General features: G+C 38.9%; 1 protein-coding gene across 3 annotated transcripts in view; it reads right to left on the minus strand.

Moving 5' to 3' along the window:
• Window positions 1-3,032, minus strand: part of LOC126413332 (nucleosome assembly protein 1-like 1) — a 28,382-nt gene extending 25,350 nt beyond the window's left edge. The window contains exons 1-2 of one of the 3 annotated variants that reach the window (XM_050083240.1): window positions 2,924-3,032; window positions 2,278-2,435 (exon numbers count right to left, since the gene is read on the minus strand). In XM_050083240.1, coding sequence (XP_049939197.1) covers window positions 2,278-2,433 — 156 coding nt within the window. In that variant the 5' untranslated portion in view covers window positions 2,434-2,435; window positions 2,924-3,032. Of the gene's footprint in view, window positions 1-2,277; window positions 2,459-2,854 lie in introns of those variants that run through there. The other 2 variants (XM_050083241.1, XM_050083239.1) reach the window with 2 other exon arrangements.
• Window positions 3,033-18,374: the final 15,342 nt, after the last annotated feature.

Genomic DNA, 18,374 nt, shown 5'->3' on the forward strand with positions numbered 1-18,374 from the left:
GACAAAAACATTCGTTATGTTCAATAAACTATTGCTGTCTATCTACCAATAACTTCCCCAATCAATTTCCACTGGTGAAGCAGAACTGTTGCATCCATGTACTGACTTGTTATCATATGTATATTGTGCTGCTTGACAACAGATCTATGCATGTTGCACCTTCATCTACAACAAATAAAACCGAACTTTTACTTGGACAGCTTTCAAATCCTGGATCTCAGTAACAACTATTGAGAGTAAAGACGGCACACACACACATCTGCTGTAAAAAAAAAAAAAAAAAAAAAAAAAAAACACCACTCCCTTCACTTTGTGTCAAGCTGGAGTTCCAAGAGTAATTTTATTGCCTACTTTTAGCAAGAAGTTACATCTCAATTATCTTACAATAACAAGTGATCAACTGAGTGACGAATCTAAGTCCATGACCTTGATTAGGTAGTGTCATCCACTTTTAAATAAAACTTTCACAGGCAAGAAGTAATAGGTATGTGTGTGCCTTTAAGTAATACGTATTACAAAGTTTGTTCCAATTAACCCTTTCATATATTAAATTGATAAAAATCACATACTTCCAAACACTTCACTTCATTGAATCGCTCCAACGTGGTATCAACTCCTTCCAAATATGAGAATCCAATACATTTGTCACACAGCCAGAGTTCCACTGTCAAAGTTATGAAACAATACCCATACTATCTGCTTCAAAGCTCAGTAGAGCCTAACATTCTACATATTGCTCACAATGTATTTGCAGCTTCAACGAGCACCAATTCTTTAAATTGGCAAAAATTAAGAGTAATTTCGTGTATGGTAAGGCAGTTATACAGAAGGAGCGTGTTTCAAAGGAGCTAATATTTTAACATTATCTCTTGTTTAATTCAACCATTACATGATTTAATATTCTACAGGTAACACTAGAAACAAGAGAATCCAAAAGTAAATAGGAAAGTTTTATATCCACACTAATCCAGTCCTCAAAATACAGTGAGTGAGTGAGTGTGAGTGTGTGTGTGTGTGTGTGTGTGTGTGTGTGTGTGTGTGTGTGTGTGTGTGTGTGTGTGTGTGTGTAAGTAAGCTAATTGTTTTCACTATATTAGGAAGACAAATCATTGTCAGCTCTTATCTCTAGATGGACAGATGAATGAATAAACTGCACAGGTAATTTTTCATCAATGTATCAACTGGCTTCTAAATGTCTGTACATACACCAGGTTCTCATATCTGATTTATAACAGACATTTTTAAACGTGTTATGGAAATATTAAAAATGTGAATTACAGCCAATTTTCTCATGTTTTTAGTTTTAGATGGACTCACCCCTTACTCTGCTAAATTGCAACTATCAACCTACATTCATACTCAACTGCTGAATTATGAAAAGAAAAACCCTGTATCAAAACTGCAGTCACTACAAAACCACAAAACTTATACGTTACAAGATTCTAAAGTTATCTCCATTTTTAAACATGGAGTGAATGTTGGACGACATTTCTTCCAAAACTGAAATGACCAAACAAACCACAAGAGGGTTGACGTGTCACATTCACGGCTAATGTTAACCACAATGAACACAGACAACCCCTCCCCCTCATGCTACAGAACAGTCATTACAACCCTCACCTTACACCCAATTTCTCATCAACTCTCAACCAAACTTACTTTCTAACTTAGTACATCTCAAGGCGTATTGCATAGGTGTCACTACAAGTAATATTTCAGAGGGAGGAAAATATCCCTTAAAACAACTAGGCCTATATGCCAGGTATATTGTGGGATTCACTTATAAAAGTACTACAAGAGATGAGTTCAACTAACAAATTCAGCACAGTTCACTGTAATCTGATCTCTTCCCTTTTCACTGAAACTGACTTCTACTTAGCATTTTAGATGATTAGACTAGAGACTCCACCATTGCATTACTAATTAGTTTCAGCAGCACATAAAGGAATTCGACATAGAAACAATTTGACATTCTTCACATAAAATCGCTTATGGCCAGGTATCACCAAAATTTAGGAAGAAAACCTCAAGAAGACAATTCGAATCTAACTGCAAACACAGTTATCGCAGTGCTTTTAAAAATTTTAGGCAATTACTCACAAAAACTGGGCTACACATCACAATAGCGAGCGTGGAGAGCGTAACATGATTGTTTAAGCAAACGTGTCATTTGCAAATATTAAATAATATTTGTACGCAAAAGTATTTTAAGAGTTCACAACAAAAGCAAACCCCCACACAGCTGCTACACTAAGTGTAGCATGTGCAAGTGCCCACCTCCATCATCTCTCTGTGCAGAGTTCCTTGTAGCGCTGCCAAGACTTCGGGTCTCTGTAACATTTCTTCAGTTATCGCAACTTTTGTTGGTTCTTCTTCCTCCTCCATTTCTTCAAGATCCTCAGCCGCATCGCCAATTCTTTCCGGATCTGCCATGGCTTTACAGAAAATTCGAGAATTTATATTCACCTAAATAAAAATGCAAAAACGTCGTCTAATAAATTAAAAGTAATTAAATAATAAAAAACTGGCAATTATAACCATGAAAAAGATTTGAATTGTATCTTTGTTCATGAGTCACATAATGAAAACATTAAGATAAAAATTTACTCTTATTCCCGCTTCACACTACTTGTTGATAACTCAGCGAGCCTGCTAGGCTAACGACAAGCAATAATAAATTAATGGCTACAAATAAGAAGTTACAAGTTCTGAAGACACTATAAAGCTTGACGGCATATTACCGCGCACATGGGCAACCATTTGCATTTTTTAGAGTTTCTAATAATATTGAAACTTCCATGAAAATAAAACTCCCTCTTTCCTATTAAATATGGACAAGAAAAGTCTAACTGACCTCACCAAGCTAACAGGCAAAGAATAAATAACAGCCTCAAAATTAACTACTCTCCTTTGTCTATCTCACCTTTTTACCGCTCACACTTTACAGAAAGATGGTAGGGCACTTCTCTCCAAAGATGACAAACAACCAGTGCCGCCAACCACTTATGTATGAAATTTAAACCGAAATTATCAAAGATGCAAGCGTAATTCGTTGCAAACCTATGAAAGCTCAATTCTAAGTATAGTATCCCTTTCTCACGGAATCATTGAAAAATTGGTTTCTGGGTTTTCACATCAGCGTCTGTCTTTAACTTCGTATCAATATTTTCTAATACGAAATCTCAAATATCCAAAAGACAGTGACTAGAGCAACTGAGGATCTACGAAACGCATCAAGGCCAGTACACACTGGTCTCAGTTCATGTCAAATTACGTAAAAAGATTCCAAAGTTTACTTCAAACGGTGGCTACAACATAGGCCGTCACCATACCGTCAAGTCACATCACACCACGTCAAGGTTTCTGGGGATGAAAGTTTTGACGGTGTCGTCGTCTGCTGAAGTCGGAAGTTCACCTACTTTGCTGCGCACTCTCGTGTTATAGAAGTGAATGTCATGGTTTTGTGTTTTATGTCTTCATCTTTATCTTTATTATTGTGCTTTCTTTTCGTGGCAACTTGAAATTGTACCATAACGGCGTGCATACATTTTCTGTTGAGTGTTCTTGCACAAGCGAGGACAGATATCTGAAAGCAAAAAGTTATTTTAGGTTTCAGAGACCATAAAACTTCAGAACTGACGCATCAACTGTAAACAAAAAGAACAGAAGTTGATGAAGCAGTTTTCATTAACATTTTAAGTGAAAAAGTCAGCTCTAACGACGGAGAAAAACATAGTTGTTTAAGACTTTATTAGCAATGTAAGAAAAAAGCATAACGATAAGGTAAAAGGGACCTATTTGCTCCCTTATGAAATTTAATATTGTTTGATGTAATAACTTTGTTTGCGTGGCCATCATCCTCAGCAAGCACAGAAATATCTGTTTTGTAAATAAAAACCACAATTTCTTGCTGCAATGTATTTTATTTCTACTAGACGCGTTTCGCCTTTTATTTTAAGGCATCATCATTGGAATCTAGAATGATACAGTCTTGTTTTGATATGTGATGTTTGTGGATTACAAAACAGTTCACGTCTAGTTTTTTACGCAAATAAGTGAATACTTACAGTTCTTCGCGCTTTCGGTTGGCTTCTGTGTTTCCTCGCATCTGGTCACACAAAGAAGACATGAAAACAATTACAATCAACAACAAAGAAACACGTCGAAACCTTTCGAGAAAGTTAGTACATACAGAAAACAAATCAGGAAAACCCTGTTGAGTGATTAATAATAATAATAATAATAATTATTACTATTATTATTATAAAGATTTTATTGTCTTTAGGCCATTACAGCAATTGACAACGTCAAATGAAGTTACAATTTATAATACAGTGTGATAAGGTATTGACTACTGAAATATTTTAGCTTATATTACAATAAATGTGCAGTGGGTCATCTGTTGGATTACTGCATTTTACTGTTGAAGAATTCATTGATATCATAGAACGGGTGGGCAATAAACCATTCATGCAGTCTTTCTTTGAATGTATGTTCAGGAAGATCCTGTATGGCATGTGGCAGCTTATTAAATAACTTGTGCCCTGTGACTTCATAGCTATTTATTGATTTTGATAGTCTGTGGTAAGGCGTGTACGTGTGTTTGATGCTTCTTGTGTTGTAACAATGTACATTTTCTCTACGTTTCACATCTTGTAGGTTCTTCTTCGTAAAGATTAAGACATTGTATATATAGAGGTTTATTACAGTCATAATTTTTTGTTTAGTAAATAAGGGTTTGCAGTGAGCCTTATGTGAAGAATTTGTAATTATCCTAATGGCTTTCTTCTGCAATAATAGGATGTCATGTATATGACTACAGTTACCCCACAAGATAACGCCATAGGATATTATACTCTGGAAAAATCCAAAATAAGATGATCTGATGTATGTTTCAGGTACACAATTTCTCAGTTGTCTTAATAAATAAATTACTCTAGATAGTTTACAACTAATATAGTTTACATGTTGGCCCCAGGATAACTTTTCGTCTAAATAAACTCCCAGGAATTTAACAGAACTAGGGTCATCAGATAGTGGCTTGTCTCTTAGAGTGAAGATTATCTGCTGAGTTTTATTCTCATTTAGCAGGAAACCATTTGCTCTGAACCAATATGCTGCATGAGTGAGTGTATTTTCAGCACAGGTTTTAATATCATTAAGATTGTTACTGCTATGGAGAAAAGTCGTATCATCTGCATACAATGCAGTGGTGGATCTAATAAACGAGGGGAGGTCATTGATCATTATCAGAAACAGGAAGGGCCCCAGTACAGATCCCTGAGGCACACCTACTTTAACATTTTCTATGTTCGACATTTCCTTACCAACACAAACTACCTGTTTACGGTTGTTGAGATAAGCTTTTAATAGTCTGAGACTGTTTTCTTTGATGCTGTAGAATTCTAGTTTCTCTAGTAGTGGCATGTGCTCAACACAGTCGAAGGCCTTGCTTAAGTCACAGAATGAGACCTGAGCAAAGACTTTGTTCTCAAGAACTTTGAGGATGTAACTGACTACCGTGTTGATTACATCAATGGTCGACAGATTCTTCCTAAACCCGTATTGTGTAGCCTTAATTATTCCTAGATTCTCAAAGTGAGATGATAATTGTTGGTACATGATGCATTCTATTACCTTGGAGAATGCGGGTACTATTGAAATAGGCCTGTAGCTAGATGGAGAGTCTTTATCTCCCTTTTTGTATACTGGGACGATCCTAGACAGTTTTAACTCATCAGGAAAATATCCCTCAAGCAAGCATTTGTTTATGCAATGGGTTAAGGGGTAGAGAATGCGGTCACACACTTTTTTTAGCAGGTTGCATGATATGCCATATATATCTAAGCTATCAGATGATTTCAGTTGTTTTATGACCCCTTGTACATATCTAGGCGATACTTCGGAGAAGTGACTGTCTACCCCAATTTTGGGAGAGTAACTCTGGTGGACTAATGTCTGGTTTGATAATTGCGTCTCCTATTTCTTTCACTGAATTAATAAAAAACTCATTAAGTGTTTGTGGTGGGATATTAATTTTGTCTTTTTTAGTATCTCTGGCAGCACTGTTAATTACTTTCCAGGCGGTTTTGCGTTTATTGGTGGAATTATGTATGCTGTTGGCATTGTAGGTTTTTTTGGCTTGCAGGATGGCTTTTCTGTATTCATTCCTGCATTCCACATAGGCTGATTTGGCACAGTCAGACTTCATACTATTGTATATGTTGTACAGTAACAAAACTTGTTTCTTTACATCTGTCAGCTATTTAGTGTACCATATATTTTGTCTGTTTTGAGATCTGGATTTGTGGCTGCTGTCCATTATTTTCATTTTCTTTATGGGAATACTATGGTTAAATAGGGTCAAGAATGCATTAAAAAATCTATCAAATATTATTTTGGCTGGTAGGTCATTACTTGATGTGTAATGTCCATCGACACTACAATGGCCAAACCAGTCTCTGTCAGCAAGGGAATTACGAAATGTGTTAATTTTATCCTCAGTTATGGGTCTGGTAATCACAACCGTTGGGACAGGTCTGTTTGCATTGCTCCTATTGAGGGGAATTTTACTTGTATAATTTAGAGATACGGAGTCATGGTCAGAGAATGGGAACACTACAACTTCGCATGTGCTTTCAGTGGTCTTGAAGTCTACAAAGATGTTATCTAAACATGCTTTGTTTCTTGTGGGCCTGTTATTAACATGATGTAAATTGTATTGTCTCAGTATGTTTTCCAGATCTGCAACACTACCCTTACATTTAGCAACATCAAAATCAGCATTCAAATCACCTCCAATTGCAATATCATAATGTATCCATTTAATATTACTTAATTCACTCAATAGCATGTCCATTCTTTCAAAAAATATGTTAATGCTTCCCTTTGGTGATCTGTACATGGATACTACTATTAGCTTATGACTATTAATGATTATACCCGTAATGTCAAAGTGCTGTTCATCACACAACGAATTTAGGTCTAGTTTGGTTATTGTACAATTGAGTGACTGGTTGGAATAAATTGCCACACCACCTCTAATGTGCTCTTTCCTACAGTAGCTATTTACTATACTAAAATTGTCAAATTTGGCAACTGCAAGTTCATTCTCATTAGACCAGTGTTCACTCAGACAAAAAATATCAAACTGGTTATCAAGATCAAACTCATTTATGATAAGTTCTTTATCTTTCAGTCCTCGAACGTTAAGGTAACATATTTTAAGATCCATGCTCTTACTGCTTACACACTGAACACTATGGTGATTGGTTTTCAAACGTTTTTCAGGGCTTATCTTTTGGATTTCTGCCTCTTGTTGCCTTTTACTAAAAAATTGTTCACTTGGAGTGGTGGCAAATCTACTGTTGTACACCTACTCTTCCCTCCTTGCGATGATATTGTAGATGAAGCTGCTACTAGAGGAATTGATGGAACTGCTGTTATGGTGTCTGGAGGCACTGTTGTGGCATCTGGTGACTGAGGAGATAAGGTGGTTGCTTCTTCTTCTGCTGCTGTTGAATCTTGCTGGTGAAGTGTGATAGGTACTGCTGCTGCTGCTGCTGCTGTAGGCATTGTTGTGGGAACTGGTGACAGTGGAGATTTGGATGTTGCTTCATCTTCTGCTGCTGTTGAATCCTGTAGATGAAGTGTGGTAGGTACTGCTGCTGCAGCATTTGTTATGTGTGTAGGTACAATTGCTGCTTCCACCTCTACTTCTACTGCTGCAATAGAAGTAACCATTTCTTCAGGCTCTGCTTGCGTCAAGCAAGGAACTGGAAGAGCAGCAATTACTTCTTGGTTGTCTGATGCTTTCAGTATCATGCTGATGTTTTGGCACAAAATCTTCTTGCCTCTGTTATTAAGGTGCATGCCATGTCTCGTGTAACAGTCTCTTTGCAAGGAGTCCATACTTATAAAATATGCATTTTGGTAGGCCCTGCAAATCTTTTGAGTATTGCCTGTTTGCTTTTATGATTTCCACGTTCACACATGACCATTCCGAATGGTCATGCCTATGTGGAATTCCGACTACAGAAACTGATTTCTCTCCTGTTGAATTTAGTATTGCCTTAAGGTTTCGTGTTGCACTGTGGAGGTCGTTTTTATATACATTATTGGCTCCAGCTATGACGACAATATAACGATCATTTTCAGTTTCTATGTTTCTAACGAGTTCTTGGATGGATGCACCTGGTTTGACAATACTAGTTGCTTGTATACAATGACTGTAACGTAGTATTTTTGCGATCTCATGTCCATGGCTATCAGAGAATATTTTCACTTTGAGTTTGTCTTCACGTTTATTGCGGAAGTTTCTGCTAATGTGCTTGTTACTATATAGATACGGCGTGTTGTTGTCGTCGCAGTTTTCCGTGGATTCCACATTTATATCTGAATCTAGTGCATGAAAACGGTTTTTTGTTACCACAGTAATTCTACAGTCACTGGGTTTCACACGACCAACCCTTTTTGGGCTAGTAAACATATGTTGCCTTGTTGTTTCTGCCTTTAGGCCTATATCCACTTCAGAGCACTCGTTTATTGTAGGTAGGACACTGAAACTGCTTTTATTGCCGCGGTTCGTTCCATTCGTTGTATTTATCACCTTTTCGCTTCTTCCTTCCGTGATCATGCTAGTCCTGTGCTCCCAGTTCCGTGTTTTACTTGCTTTGGCGATCGGGATATTACGCGCCTTTTTCAGTTCGGCATTTTCATTTTCTAAATGCGCAATGCCCCGCCTTAGTACATCTACAATTAATTGCAGGCTTGATACACGTTCATTTAGCTTCACTATTTCACTGATATAATTTACGTATGTTCCGTCTTTTCACCACACAACTATAACTTTTGTTCACTTTCTCACTATAAACAACTGTACCGGACGACATGTTCAAGAACATAATCATGAATTCTCTTCTTCTGATACTTTTTGGATCCACTTTGTTCAACTCTAGGTATTTTGAAAGATGTGGAAATGTTGTACATAATATTACTTCCTCCCTGAAGAAAGAAAGCAGCAGATAAGTAAACACGACAAACAACTCATTGTTTACACTAACATCTAAAGTAACAAAGTAACACTCTAACAGAGAATTGTTATCATAATAATAATAACACCACCCAACGCCTTTCTATTCACTTATCCACGAACCCCTCCACAAACCATTTTAACCAAAACTCAAATCAGCCAAACACCAAAACTTTTATCCACTCTTTGACAGCTATTACATTGACATTCAACTTCCTACAAATAAGCCTGAATAACCACTGACACAGACACATACACACAGACAAGGGGGGACACACATACACAGATATAACAGAAACGGACAGACGTTAGTTTTCAGAGCATACTTCGCTAGGTCGGCAGCATGAAGGTTAACAAAACCAAACAGGATGGGATATAAAGTGAACACACAGCAATTTTCGGTAAAATATCTACAACTAGTGACAGAAAACTAATAGTGCTCCACAGCCATAAAAGCAAGGAATTCGAAAATTGCAAAGAAAAAAGTACATAACATGAAAACATGCTTATATTTCGTAAGTGCAGTTATACTGCGACCTCCAGAATGTGTCCAGATGAGAGGAAGTGCAGATGCCAACCAAAAACGTGAAGAACGGCAAGTACTCATTTATTTACGTAAAAAAGAGACATGCATTGTTTTATAATCTACAAATATCGCATATCAAAACCAACTGTATCAATCTAGATTCCACAGCAGATGCCTTAAAGTAGAAGGCGAAATTTGTCAACTAGAAATGAAGTACATTGTAACAAAACAAGGCGGTTTTTCTGTACAGAACGAATATTGTTTGATGTGTTTTTATGTATATATTTTCGCCAGCAAATCAGTGTCGATGTTTTAAAATCTCGTTTCGCTTCTCAAAACTTTACTACACAAAATCATTCAAGAACATAGGTTATGAAGTTTGCTTTGACGTTTTATAAACGTTATGATTCGACTTTTTGTTTAAACTATTCTAACTCATAACCTCACTTTCACCGTTTGGTATTGGCAGGAGCAGTTCTAGAGAAAGACAAACCGTACCATCGCCCAGAGCAACAGATTTCTTGGGGGTGGCGAAATCTTACTTTATAATATGACTCCAAAAGGATCTATTAAACAAGAAATGGAAGTTCTGCATAATTTGAGAAGTGTTAGAATAAGATGGAAACACGAATCATTCCTAAATCTAATGTCTTACTCGAAATTACCCGCAGTATTCTGAAACAGATGACAAATGAAGCACTGGAGATTGTCAACTTAGGTGCATCTTTCAAAATAGCAAATCGTTCTAGTGACAGTCTTGCTAACTCAGTTTCTACCATGCTCCTACTATGGACTTGAAATTTACCTTTGTGAGCTTGTAAGCCCCTACAGAAGCAAAAACCTTTCTAATGAAGAAATTAAGATAAATGTCAACATATGATAGTGTAACAGTGTTATGGCGACCTGGGGTAGTGTGGCAGCTATGGTATAGATGTGGTGCAATGGTGAGTTGTGGAGGCAGTGGCCTTGGCCAGTGGTGGCTAGGAAAACTCCGCTGCAAGATACAATATGTTTTATTCGTCTTGGTTTACAATGCCAGAGTGCTGCAACACCCCTGGATTCACTCCCTGCAGGCACTAGTCTACCAGTACTGCCGATATTGGTTGAAAGACGATCGGTGGGATGGCCATTTGACATCCGTATCATGCTTTCCTGACGTTGTTCACCTCATTCAACAGCACGTGCCTGAGTTAGAAGCCACATAGGATAAGGTAGTTGATGCACAATGACCAGTTTTGGTCAGAAGCGGTGGGTGAGCTCAATCGTTTGCCCAGAAGGGGAGGCCTACATTGCTTGCCCACTTGGCAGATTCCGATGACAGATTGAGGCACATCCACTGCAATATTTCTCAAACGATTTTACGCACACTCTTCAAATGGTTCAAATGGCTCTGAGCACTATGGGACTCAACATCGTAGGTCATAAGTCCCCTAGAACTTAGAACTACTTAAACCTAACTAACCTAAGGACATCACACACACCCATGCCCGAGGCAGGATTCGAACCTGCGACCGTAGCAGCCCCGCGGTTCCGGACTGCAGCGCCAGAACCGCTAGACCACCGCGGCCGGCGCACACTCTTCGTTAAAAAAGTTCATTTTCAGTTTGCTTATAGCTTGATAAGTCAGTTTCATGATGAAGGGTGCACTGTTTCGTTAATGTTCATAGCTATTGTGACGTTTGCATCTAAGTAAGACACTGCGCGAAATTCCAAAAAGATCCCAATGAAAAATAGGAATGTTGCATTTGATGCATATTCCATAACATTTTGCTATATGTGAAATTCAGCTGACATACTTAATTTTCCTTTAGACTTCCATGGAGGTGTCTGTCACCAATCTCGAGAAAAGTAATCTTATGTAGCTTACTCATCTGAATTGCAATATAGCCAAAATGAAAATCCATTTCATTCCAAATATCACATAAAAGGTTTGAGATGTCAATACAAGATTTTGGCAAATGATAGTGTGCAAAGAGGAGGGTATTTTTCCATATGGTTATTATGCAAAACTTCACTATCTACTGTGTTATTTCACTAACTACAGACTTTTTCGTTGAAATAATGTAATTTTTAATTGTGATCGATAGCTGGTCAAATGGGAAATACTATAGGTTTTGGAACAACATATGTGAAGAATATTACACATTTATTTATGTACCAAGGATATCCCGCACCTGGGTTCCCGGGTTCGATTCCCGGCGGGGTCAGGGATTTTCTCTGCCTTGTGATGACTGGGTGTTGTGTGATGTCCTTAGGTTAGTTAGGTTTAAGTAGTTCTAAGTTCTATGGGGCTGATGAACATAGATGTTAAGTCCCATAGTGCTCTGAGCCATTTGAACCATTTGTACCAAGGACATACTTTTTATGAGGTACTGACCTTACTTGTCCTCAGCTTCTCACTTTTTCATAATTCTCTTGCAACTGCTACTGAACAACATGTTAGTGAGATGACATCATGTAAACTCCATTGTCTTTTGGCAAAAGAAGCACTTTTTAACTTGGCAACAAGAGAAACGCAGATTTTACTCAAAATTCGCCCCTTGTGACACTTCTCTGAGAGTTACAAACTATTAACAAGTCAGGCGAAATAAATCGATGCTTTTGTTGCATTTTCGGTGGAATTCTTTTTAGATGCAATCCAAAGCAGAGGTGACAGTAGATCTTCTTGGATGGTAACCATATAAGTGTGGGTGTGAAGAGGCTCCACTTAATATTTACAAAAAATATGAGCAGTTTAGAATGGCACTTCCCCTCCAGCACTTGGCATTTCCCCTACAGTGCGCCGACCATCTGCCAACAACCCCCACCACTAGTTTCACACCATGCTTGCACTGCTGATGAGCATCTACTGGACACATTATTCTGCATACACTCTACACTATGTGGGCCTGACTGAGTAGTGTCAGTGATGCATACATCTGCTGAATGTTTATAGGTCATCACGGCTACTGGGTTAGAAGCTCGCCCTGTTGTGGAGGGATGGAGAAAATAGTGCTCTGCCCATGGACCACTGCCCTCCAAGGCAGAAATACGGCACTACTGTGGCGCCTACGGGATGGCTCTCCAATGTATCGTCTAAGTATGCAGGCAGAGTCGTGAGCTGGTCTGGTGGAGCTGACTGCCCAGACCAGCGTCATTGCTGGCTGCCCCATAGTGTATTGGAGATTGACAAGAACCTGATGTCATGGAGGGTGCATCCAGACTGCACATAACTGTGCTAGAAACAGAGGATATCTATAGCAATTAGTTGGTCTTTGTTGTGCCATTACACTGCTTCCAGGCATGTACTGATCAACACTTTCATGTCCGAATGATATGGAAAAATACCGCAGGCCAGGATGTCATTCCATGGCCTTTCTGCAATGTCACTAAATAGCACAGCTCAACCTGGTCACCTTGCAGTGTACAAACAGGATCACTTGTGAAATTACATATCGGCGCCTCTGCGCCTGCCTGTTTGCCTCATACATAACTGCAATGGAGCTTCTTTAAGCACCACACCACTTTGTAAGAGATACTCTGGTTTCCAGTGGTAGTACCTGCAGCGCTCCAACTCCACTCCTGGTGAAGAGATGCAGCAGTACTAAGATAAGGACTCCCCTCGTCTTTTGCTTCGACACACTGCAACCATGGAACAGGAAGCTCCCATCAGTTATTTTCCCTCCTTCACAAGTTCTGCAGTTACATAGTCATACGAAAGAAAACTTAACTCCAAACTACCTAATTTACACGCAAATGAAAATGAAGGTATAATCCTATGCATACAACTTCTTCCTCCTATCCTCATCTTCTACTAATGTGGTTGGCTGGTTGATTCATGGGGAGGGGACCAAACAGCGAGGTCATCGTCGGTCCCATTGGAATAGGGAAGGATGGAGAAGGAACTCATCAATGCCCTATCACAGGAACCATCCCGGCATTTGCCTGAAGTGATTTAGGGAAAGGACAGATGTAGTTTTGAACCATCGTCCTGCCGAATCTCAGTCCAGTGTTCTAACAATTGCGCCACCTTCCTCAGTCTTTTACTGATATGTTAATCCCTTACACCTCTAAATAAAATGTATACTCTAATCCTAATGTAAACTATTCACTCCTATGTCCTTTGCCTTAATCTATATGGAATCTCCTGTACAGGCTGTGCAAGGTTTCCTTGCTTCCTCTTCTTCCTACTACCCATATTCCTATCCTCAATGGACAGTGCCACTTGTGTCTACGCATCTGGAGCACCTTGAAATAGCTTCAGACACCCCACATGCACAACAATTGTGGTCAGTAATTGAAGTGTGATGTTTACCAGTGATAATGTTGTCTCACCTACCTGATATTGCCCTTGATATGAGTTACAGATTTCTTGTTCTTGCCCTTTGGAAAGTATGGGTTTGACAACATTATCCACTGACCGATTAGACACTGCAATAATGAACTCTTGCTCCCTGAAACGCCTCGTAATTTTCTTCACTTGTTTAGCAAAACCCTTAAGGAACTGTCAATCCTTGCCAGTTCTTGGCCTTATTTTGTCAAATGGCGATGACGTGCATTTACCATAAACTACCTTATATGTTACTGAATAGACTTTTTAATTACATCCGCTCATAATGAAGGATAAATGCGCGTCCCAATCATTATGGTGTATGCCCACATAATGAATCAACATACTTCTGACTGTGCAACATACCCTCTACGTTCTACCGTTAGTGTGAGGGTGCAATGGATTCGTCCTTCAACTCCTTAAACATTAGCAGATTATACAACTGCTTTAACAAATTAGACATAAAGTCTGTCCCTGCAACAGTAATCATATTTTGTGTCACTCCAAATTTGAGGACCCAGCTATTGACTAATGCTCGTGCTACCAATGCTGCCTGTTGGTTAGTGAATGCAGTTATTTCAACATCTGGAATATTGTGAAATGATGCGAGAACAACCAGATCAGTTATTTTAAAAGGCACTGTTGTTTCTGGTAACCTCTGCAAAATTATTAACTTATGGCACATATCTGCTCGCTGTGTGCATTGTACACAATCCCTTAATATTGATCCAAATCTTCTTTCCCAGACCTCTGACAGCAGTGCTCTGCTACTTGGCAAGTTCTACAACCTGCATGTCCTGACTGCATGTTGTCACACACTTCTTTCCACACTTCTCATTCAGCACCATTGGGACTACTACCCAAGGTCCCAAAATGACACAACATCCTGCCCCATACAGTGAATTGTGGCTGCAACTCATACTGGTTACATTCCTCATCTGCCTGTTGCACTGCTTGCCATTGTGCATGGTTATGACCCACTGCTACGTTTCGGCTTTAACTATCAACATTTTTGTGTCTCTTACAGGCTTGTGTATAGCTTCATACGCGAATTCACTCAATCTCAGTACCCATCTGGCCAGCCAGCTAGAAAGGTCCTTAACCCCCTGCAACCATTTAACGGTTGCACTGACCATTATTACTTCAAACCTCTTTCCATATAAGGAACATCTGAGAAACATGATTCCATATATAACACTAAGTATCTCTTTTTCTTTTGTAAACTAGTTTTTCTCTCCTCTGTTTATCTGCCTAGAGGCACGTGGCGGGGCGGGTTTGAAATTGCGTTGCGTTGTGTAACTGTTCGACCACTGTCTTTCATCGTACTGTGCACTACAAAAAGTTCCACCTACCTCAGTACGGCGTCTGGCCACCAGCCCGATTCTCTGCATACGTAGATACTGTTCAGACTATGTTAAAAGCAGCGTTGAAGAAAAAAGTCGTCAATACTTACGTTTGCAAAGTCCGCCTAAACTCTGGTAGCACGCTATCTTATAATATATCTTATAACGATGTTCTGGTGGAGGGCAATTGCTTCAGTCTTTTAGAAAAAAATGTCAAAATTCCGCAACAAGTTCTTTTTTCTTTAGATTCAAAATTAAAGAATTAGCCATCAGCTCGTATTTATTTAAACGACTAATATCAATGTCCTCAGCTCACAGTTCATACATCCCAGTATGGCGCAAGGCAGCCAGAAATGTATTTAAGTCGGGCCCGAATCATTACGTGATCTACAGTCGATGCTCTGCTGTTTTCAGTGGATTTCTAATAAAGAAACTGCTGGCCAACTATTCCATTGATGAATATGAAACATGCCACGAATTCTACAAAGGCCGAAAGTTCACACGCGTTTGTCTTTCCAACTAAACACTTCACAAAGCTCAAAATTCCACAAGTCTGTCCGTAAATGCAACTGCTTTCACGGCAATACCATCGGACGCGAAACACAGTAACTTCTTCATTTTACTCATAATGTAGACAGACAAGTCCAACATGACCTGTATGTCCGATAGCTAGCTAACGACTGCCTCACTGCCGTTCCTTCCAGGGCCTATAACTACTTGCAATGCGCGGGAAATGCCTATCTCTGATTGGTTGTTCAAAATGATCAGCCAATCAAAACAATCCTTCGAGTTCTTTCTCATGCTAAAAACTGTCCTACGCCAATCAACATTCACAGATGCATTTACATCACTTCATCATGCAAATATTAATAAAATGTTTAACAAAACAAAACGAAAAGAGAACTAGTCTTGAAATAACTTTAGAAAACTGTTACTCTGTAAATGGCTATTCTGGCTGCCTTCTTACAAAAGCAAGGACCCTTGGACATACGTCATCAGCACGGTGGGGAAATTACATTTTTCCCATGACACAGTTACGTAATGCTGTACATCATATAATATTGAATCTTTATGTATGTCCCACAGCCGGCTGGGGTGGCCAAGAGGTTCTAGGCGCTACAGTGTGGAACTGCGTGACTGCTGCGGTCGCGGGTTCGAACCCTGCCTTGGGCATGGATGTGTGTGGTGTCCTTAGGTTAGGTAGGTTAAGTAGTTCTAAGTTCTAGGGGACTGCTGACCTCAGAAGTTAAGTCCCATAGTGCACAGAGCCATTTGAACCATATGTCCCACATACACACTCTCGCTCACACTCATTTACTGACACAACATCATGTTAACTAAATAATAATCTTTTCTGAATTTTATATTACGAAAAATGAAAATTAGTTTATGTTTGTTAATTATGAAAATCTAAATAAATTGTTCTGCCATTTTGTGAACTTGAGTAATGCTTCCAAATGATACTAAAAGCAAACTGTTATTAATCCTAACTGAATTTAATCATACAAGTGTGGGATTGGGGTGGTTTAGGTAATTTTCTCTAACTCTGAAACTATGACAGATAGAAAGCGGAAATTTTACACAGTCTTCTTTTTGATAACAAAGGGTAGTATATTGACTTTTAACTAAATTGAATAATATTTAATATAGTTTATTTAAATTCTCAGGGTCTTGCATATTCTGTCACTCGAATTGACACAGATACCGCATCCCATGGCTAGGCTAGCGATAGGTGTGAGTGAGTCACACTAAGATACAAGCGGCTGTTTCTATCACTGCCAACGGCTCCAAAGCTATGAGGCATACTGCAGAGTAGTGCAATAAATGCTACTGCATATTGACTCACGATGTTACAGGCATATACTATCAGATGACCCTCTCTGTTTACCACTTGACTGAGAATACACCCAGTATCTTAACTGAAAGTGTCGGTTGACAGGATAAACTTTTTCTCTCTGTCCAGAAAAATTAGTAGCGGACTTGATGTCAATGCTCTCTTTAATTCTTCGAATGCATCTCAGCATTCCTTTGTCCAGTTGAATCATATGCCATTTTTAACAGTCATGTAAGTAATCCTACTATGAATTTCCTATGTTAATTCCCTAATTCCTATAAAGATTGTAACTCCTTGGCATTACTAGAAATTGGAAATTCACATCCTGCCTGTATCAATCTTGGAACCATCTCAATCCCTTCACTGTTGATAAGATGCCTTAAATAGTAACTTATTGTAACGCCAACTGACATTTTTCCATATTTAACGTTAAATTCACTGCTTGTAATCTAAAAACCTCTCACTGGCATTCATGTGATCTGCCATATTCTTCGCAAAATTGATTACATCGTCCAGGTACACCATGCACTGGCGAAATTTCTTTCCCTCAGCGCTCCATCCAGCAAACGCTGAAACGTTGCCAGAGGATTTTTTAACCCAAACATCATTCTGGAATACTGAGAATGGCACCAGGGATGTCAGAATACAGCTTTTGGATGGTCCTCCCCTTCTATGCCTATATGAAAGTACTCACTCCTCAGATCTAAGGTAGAGCACTGCTTATATTGCCCCAATCTGTCAATAGCTTCAGTGATGTTTAGGATCAGATATGTATTGGTTATGGTTTGCTCTTAAGATGTTTATAGTCATAACAGAATCTGTATATTTCAGCCCCATCCAGTGTCATTTTTGATCCAACATGAAATGCTGCATTCCATTTTTCTGTTACCCCTTCCGCTAGCTGCTTCTCAATGAATTGCTGTAATACTGGTTGCATATAACACACACTTATTCAGTAAGGTCTGCGACATACTGGCGACTCAGTTCCTGTAGGGATATGATGCTGCTTTATAGGTGTAGCTGGTAAAGGCCCTCTAGGAAAAAACAAATCCTAAAAATTCAAGCAATAATTTCTCCATTTCCAATCTGTCTGCACAATTAAAATGCTCTAGCTTCTTATCCAATGCAGTTTTAATTGTCTTTTGTATATGTTACCCTGGTGCATACTTAGTTCCTATTTACATCATCCAGGATTTCTAGATTAGCTACCAACATTCCACTGATGAACTGTATTCCATCAGTGGGAAAATTATTTAAATTCACAGGCACTTCTGCCAATTCCTCCTTTAAGCATAGTAAGTTTCTTGTTATTAAGCAACTTGAGGCATTTA

This window comes from Schistocerca serialis, chromosome 7, assembly GCF_023864345.2.
Source record: "Schistocerca serialis cubense isolate TAMUIC-IGC-003099 chromosome 7, iqSchSeri2.2, whole genome shotgun sequence".
Classification (NCBI taxonomy): Eukaryota; Metazoa; Arthropoda; class Insecta; order Orthoptera; family Acrididae; genus Schistocerca; species Schistocerca serialis.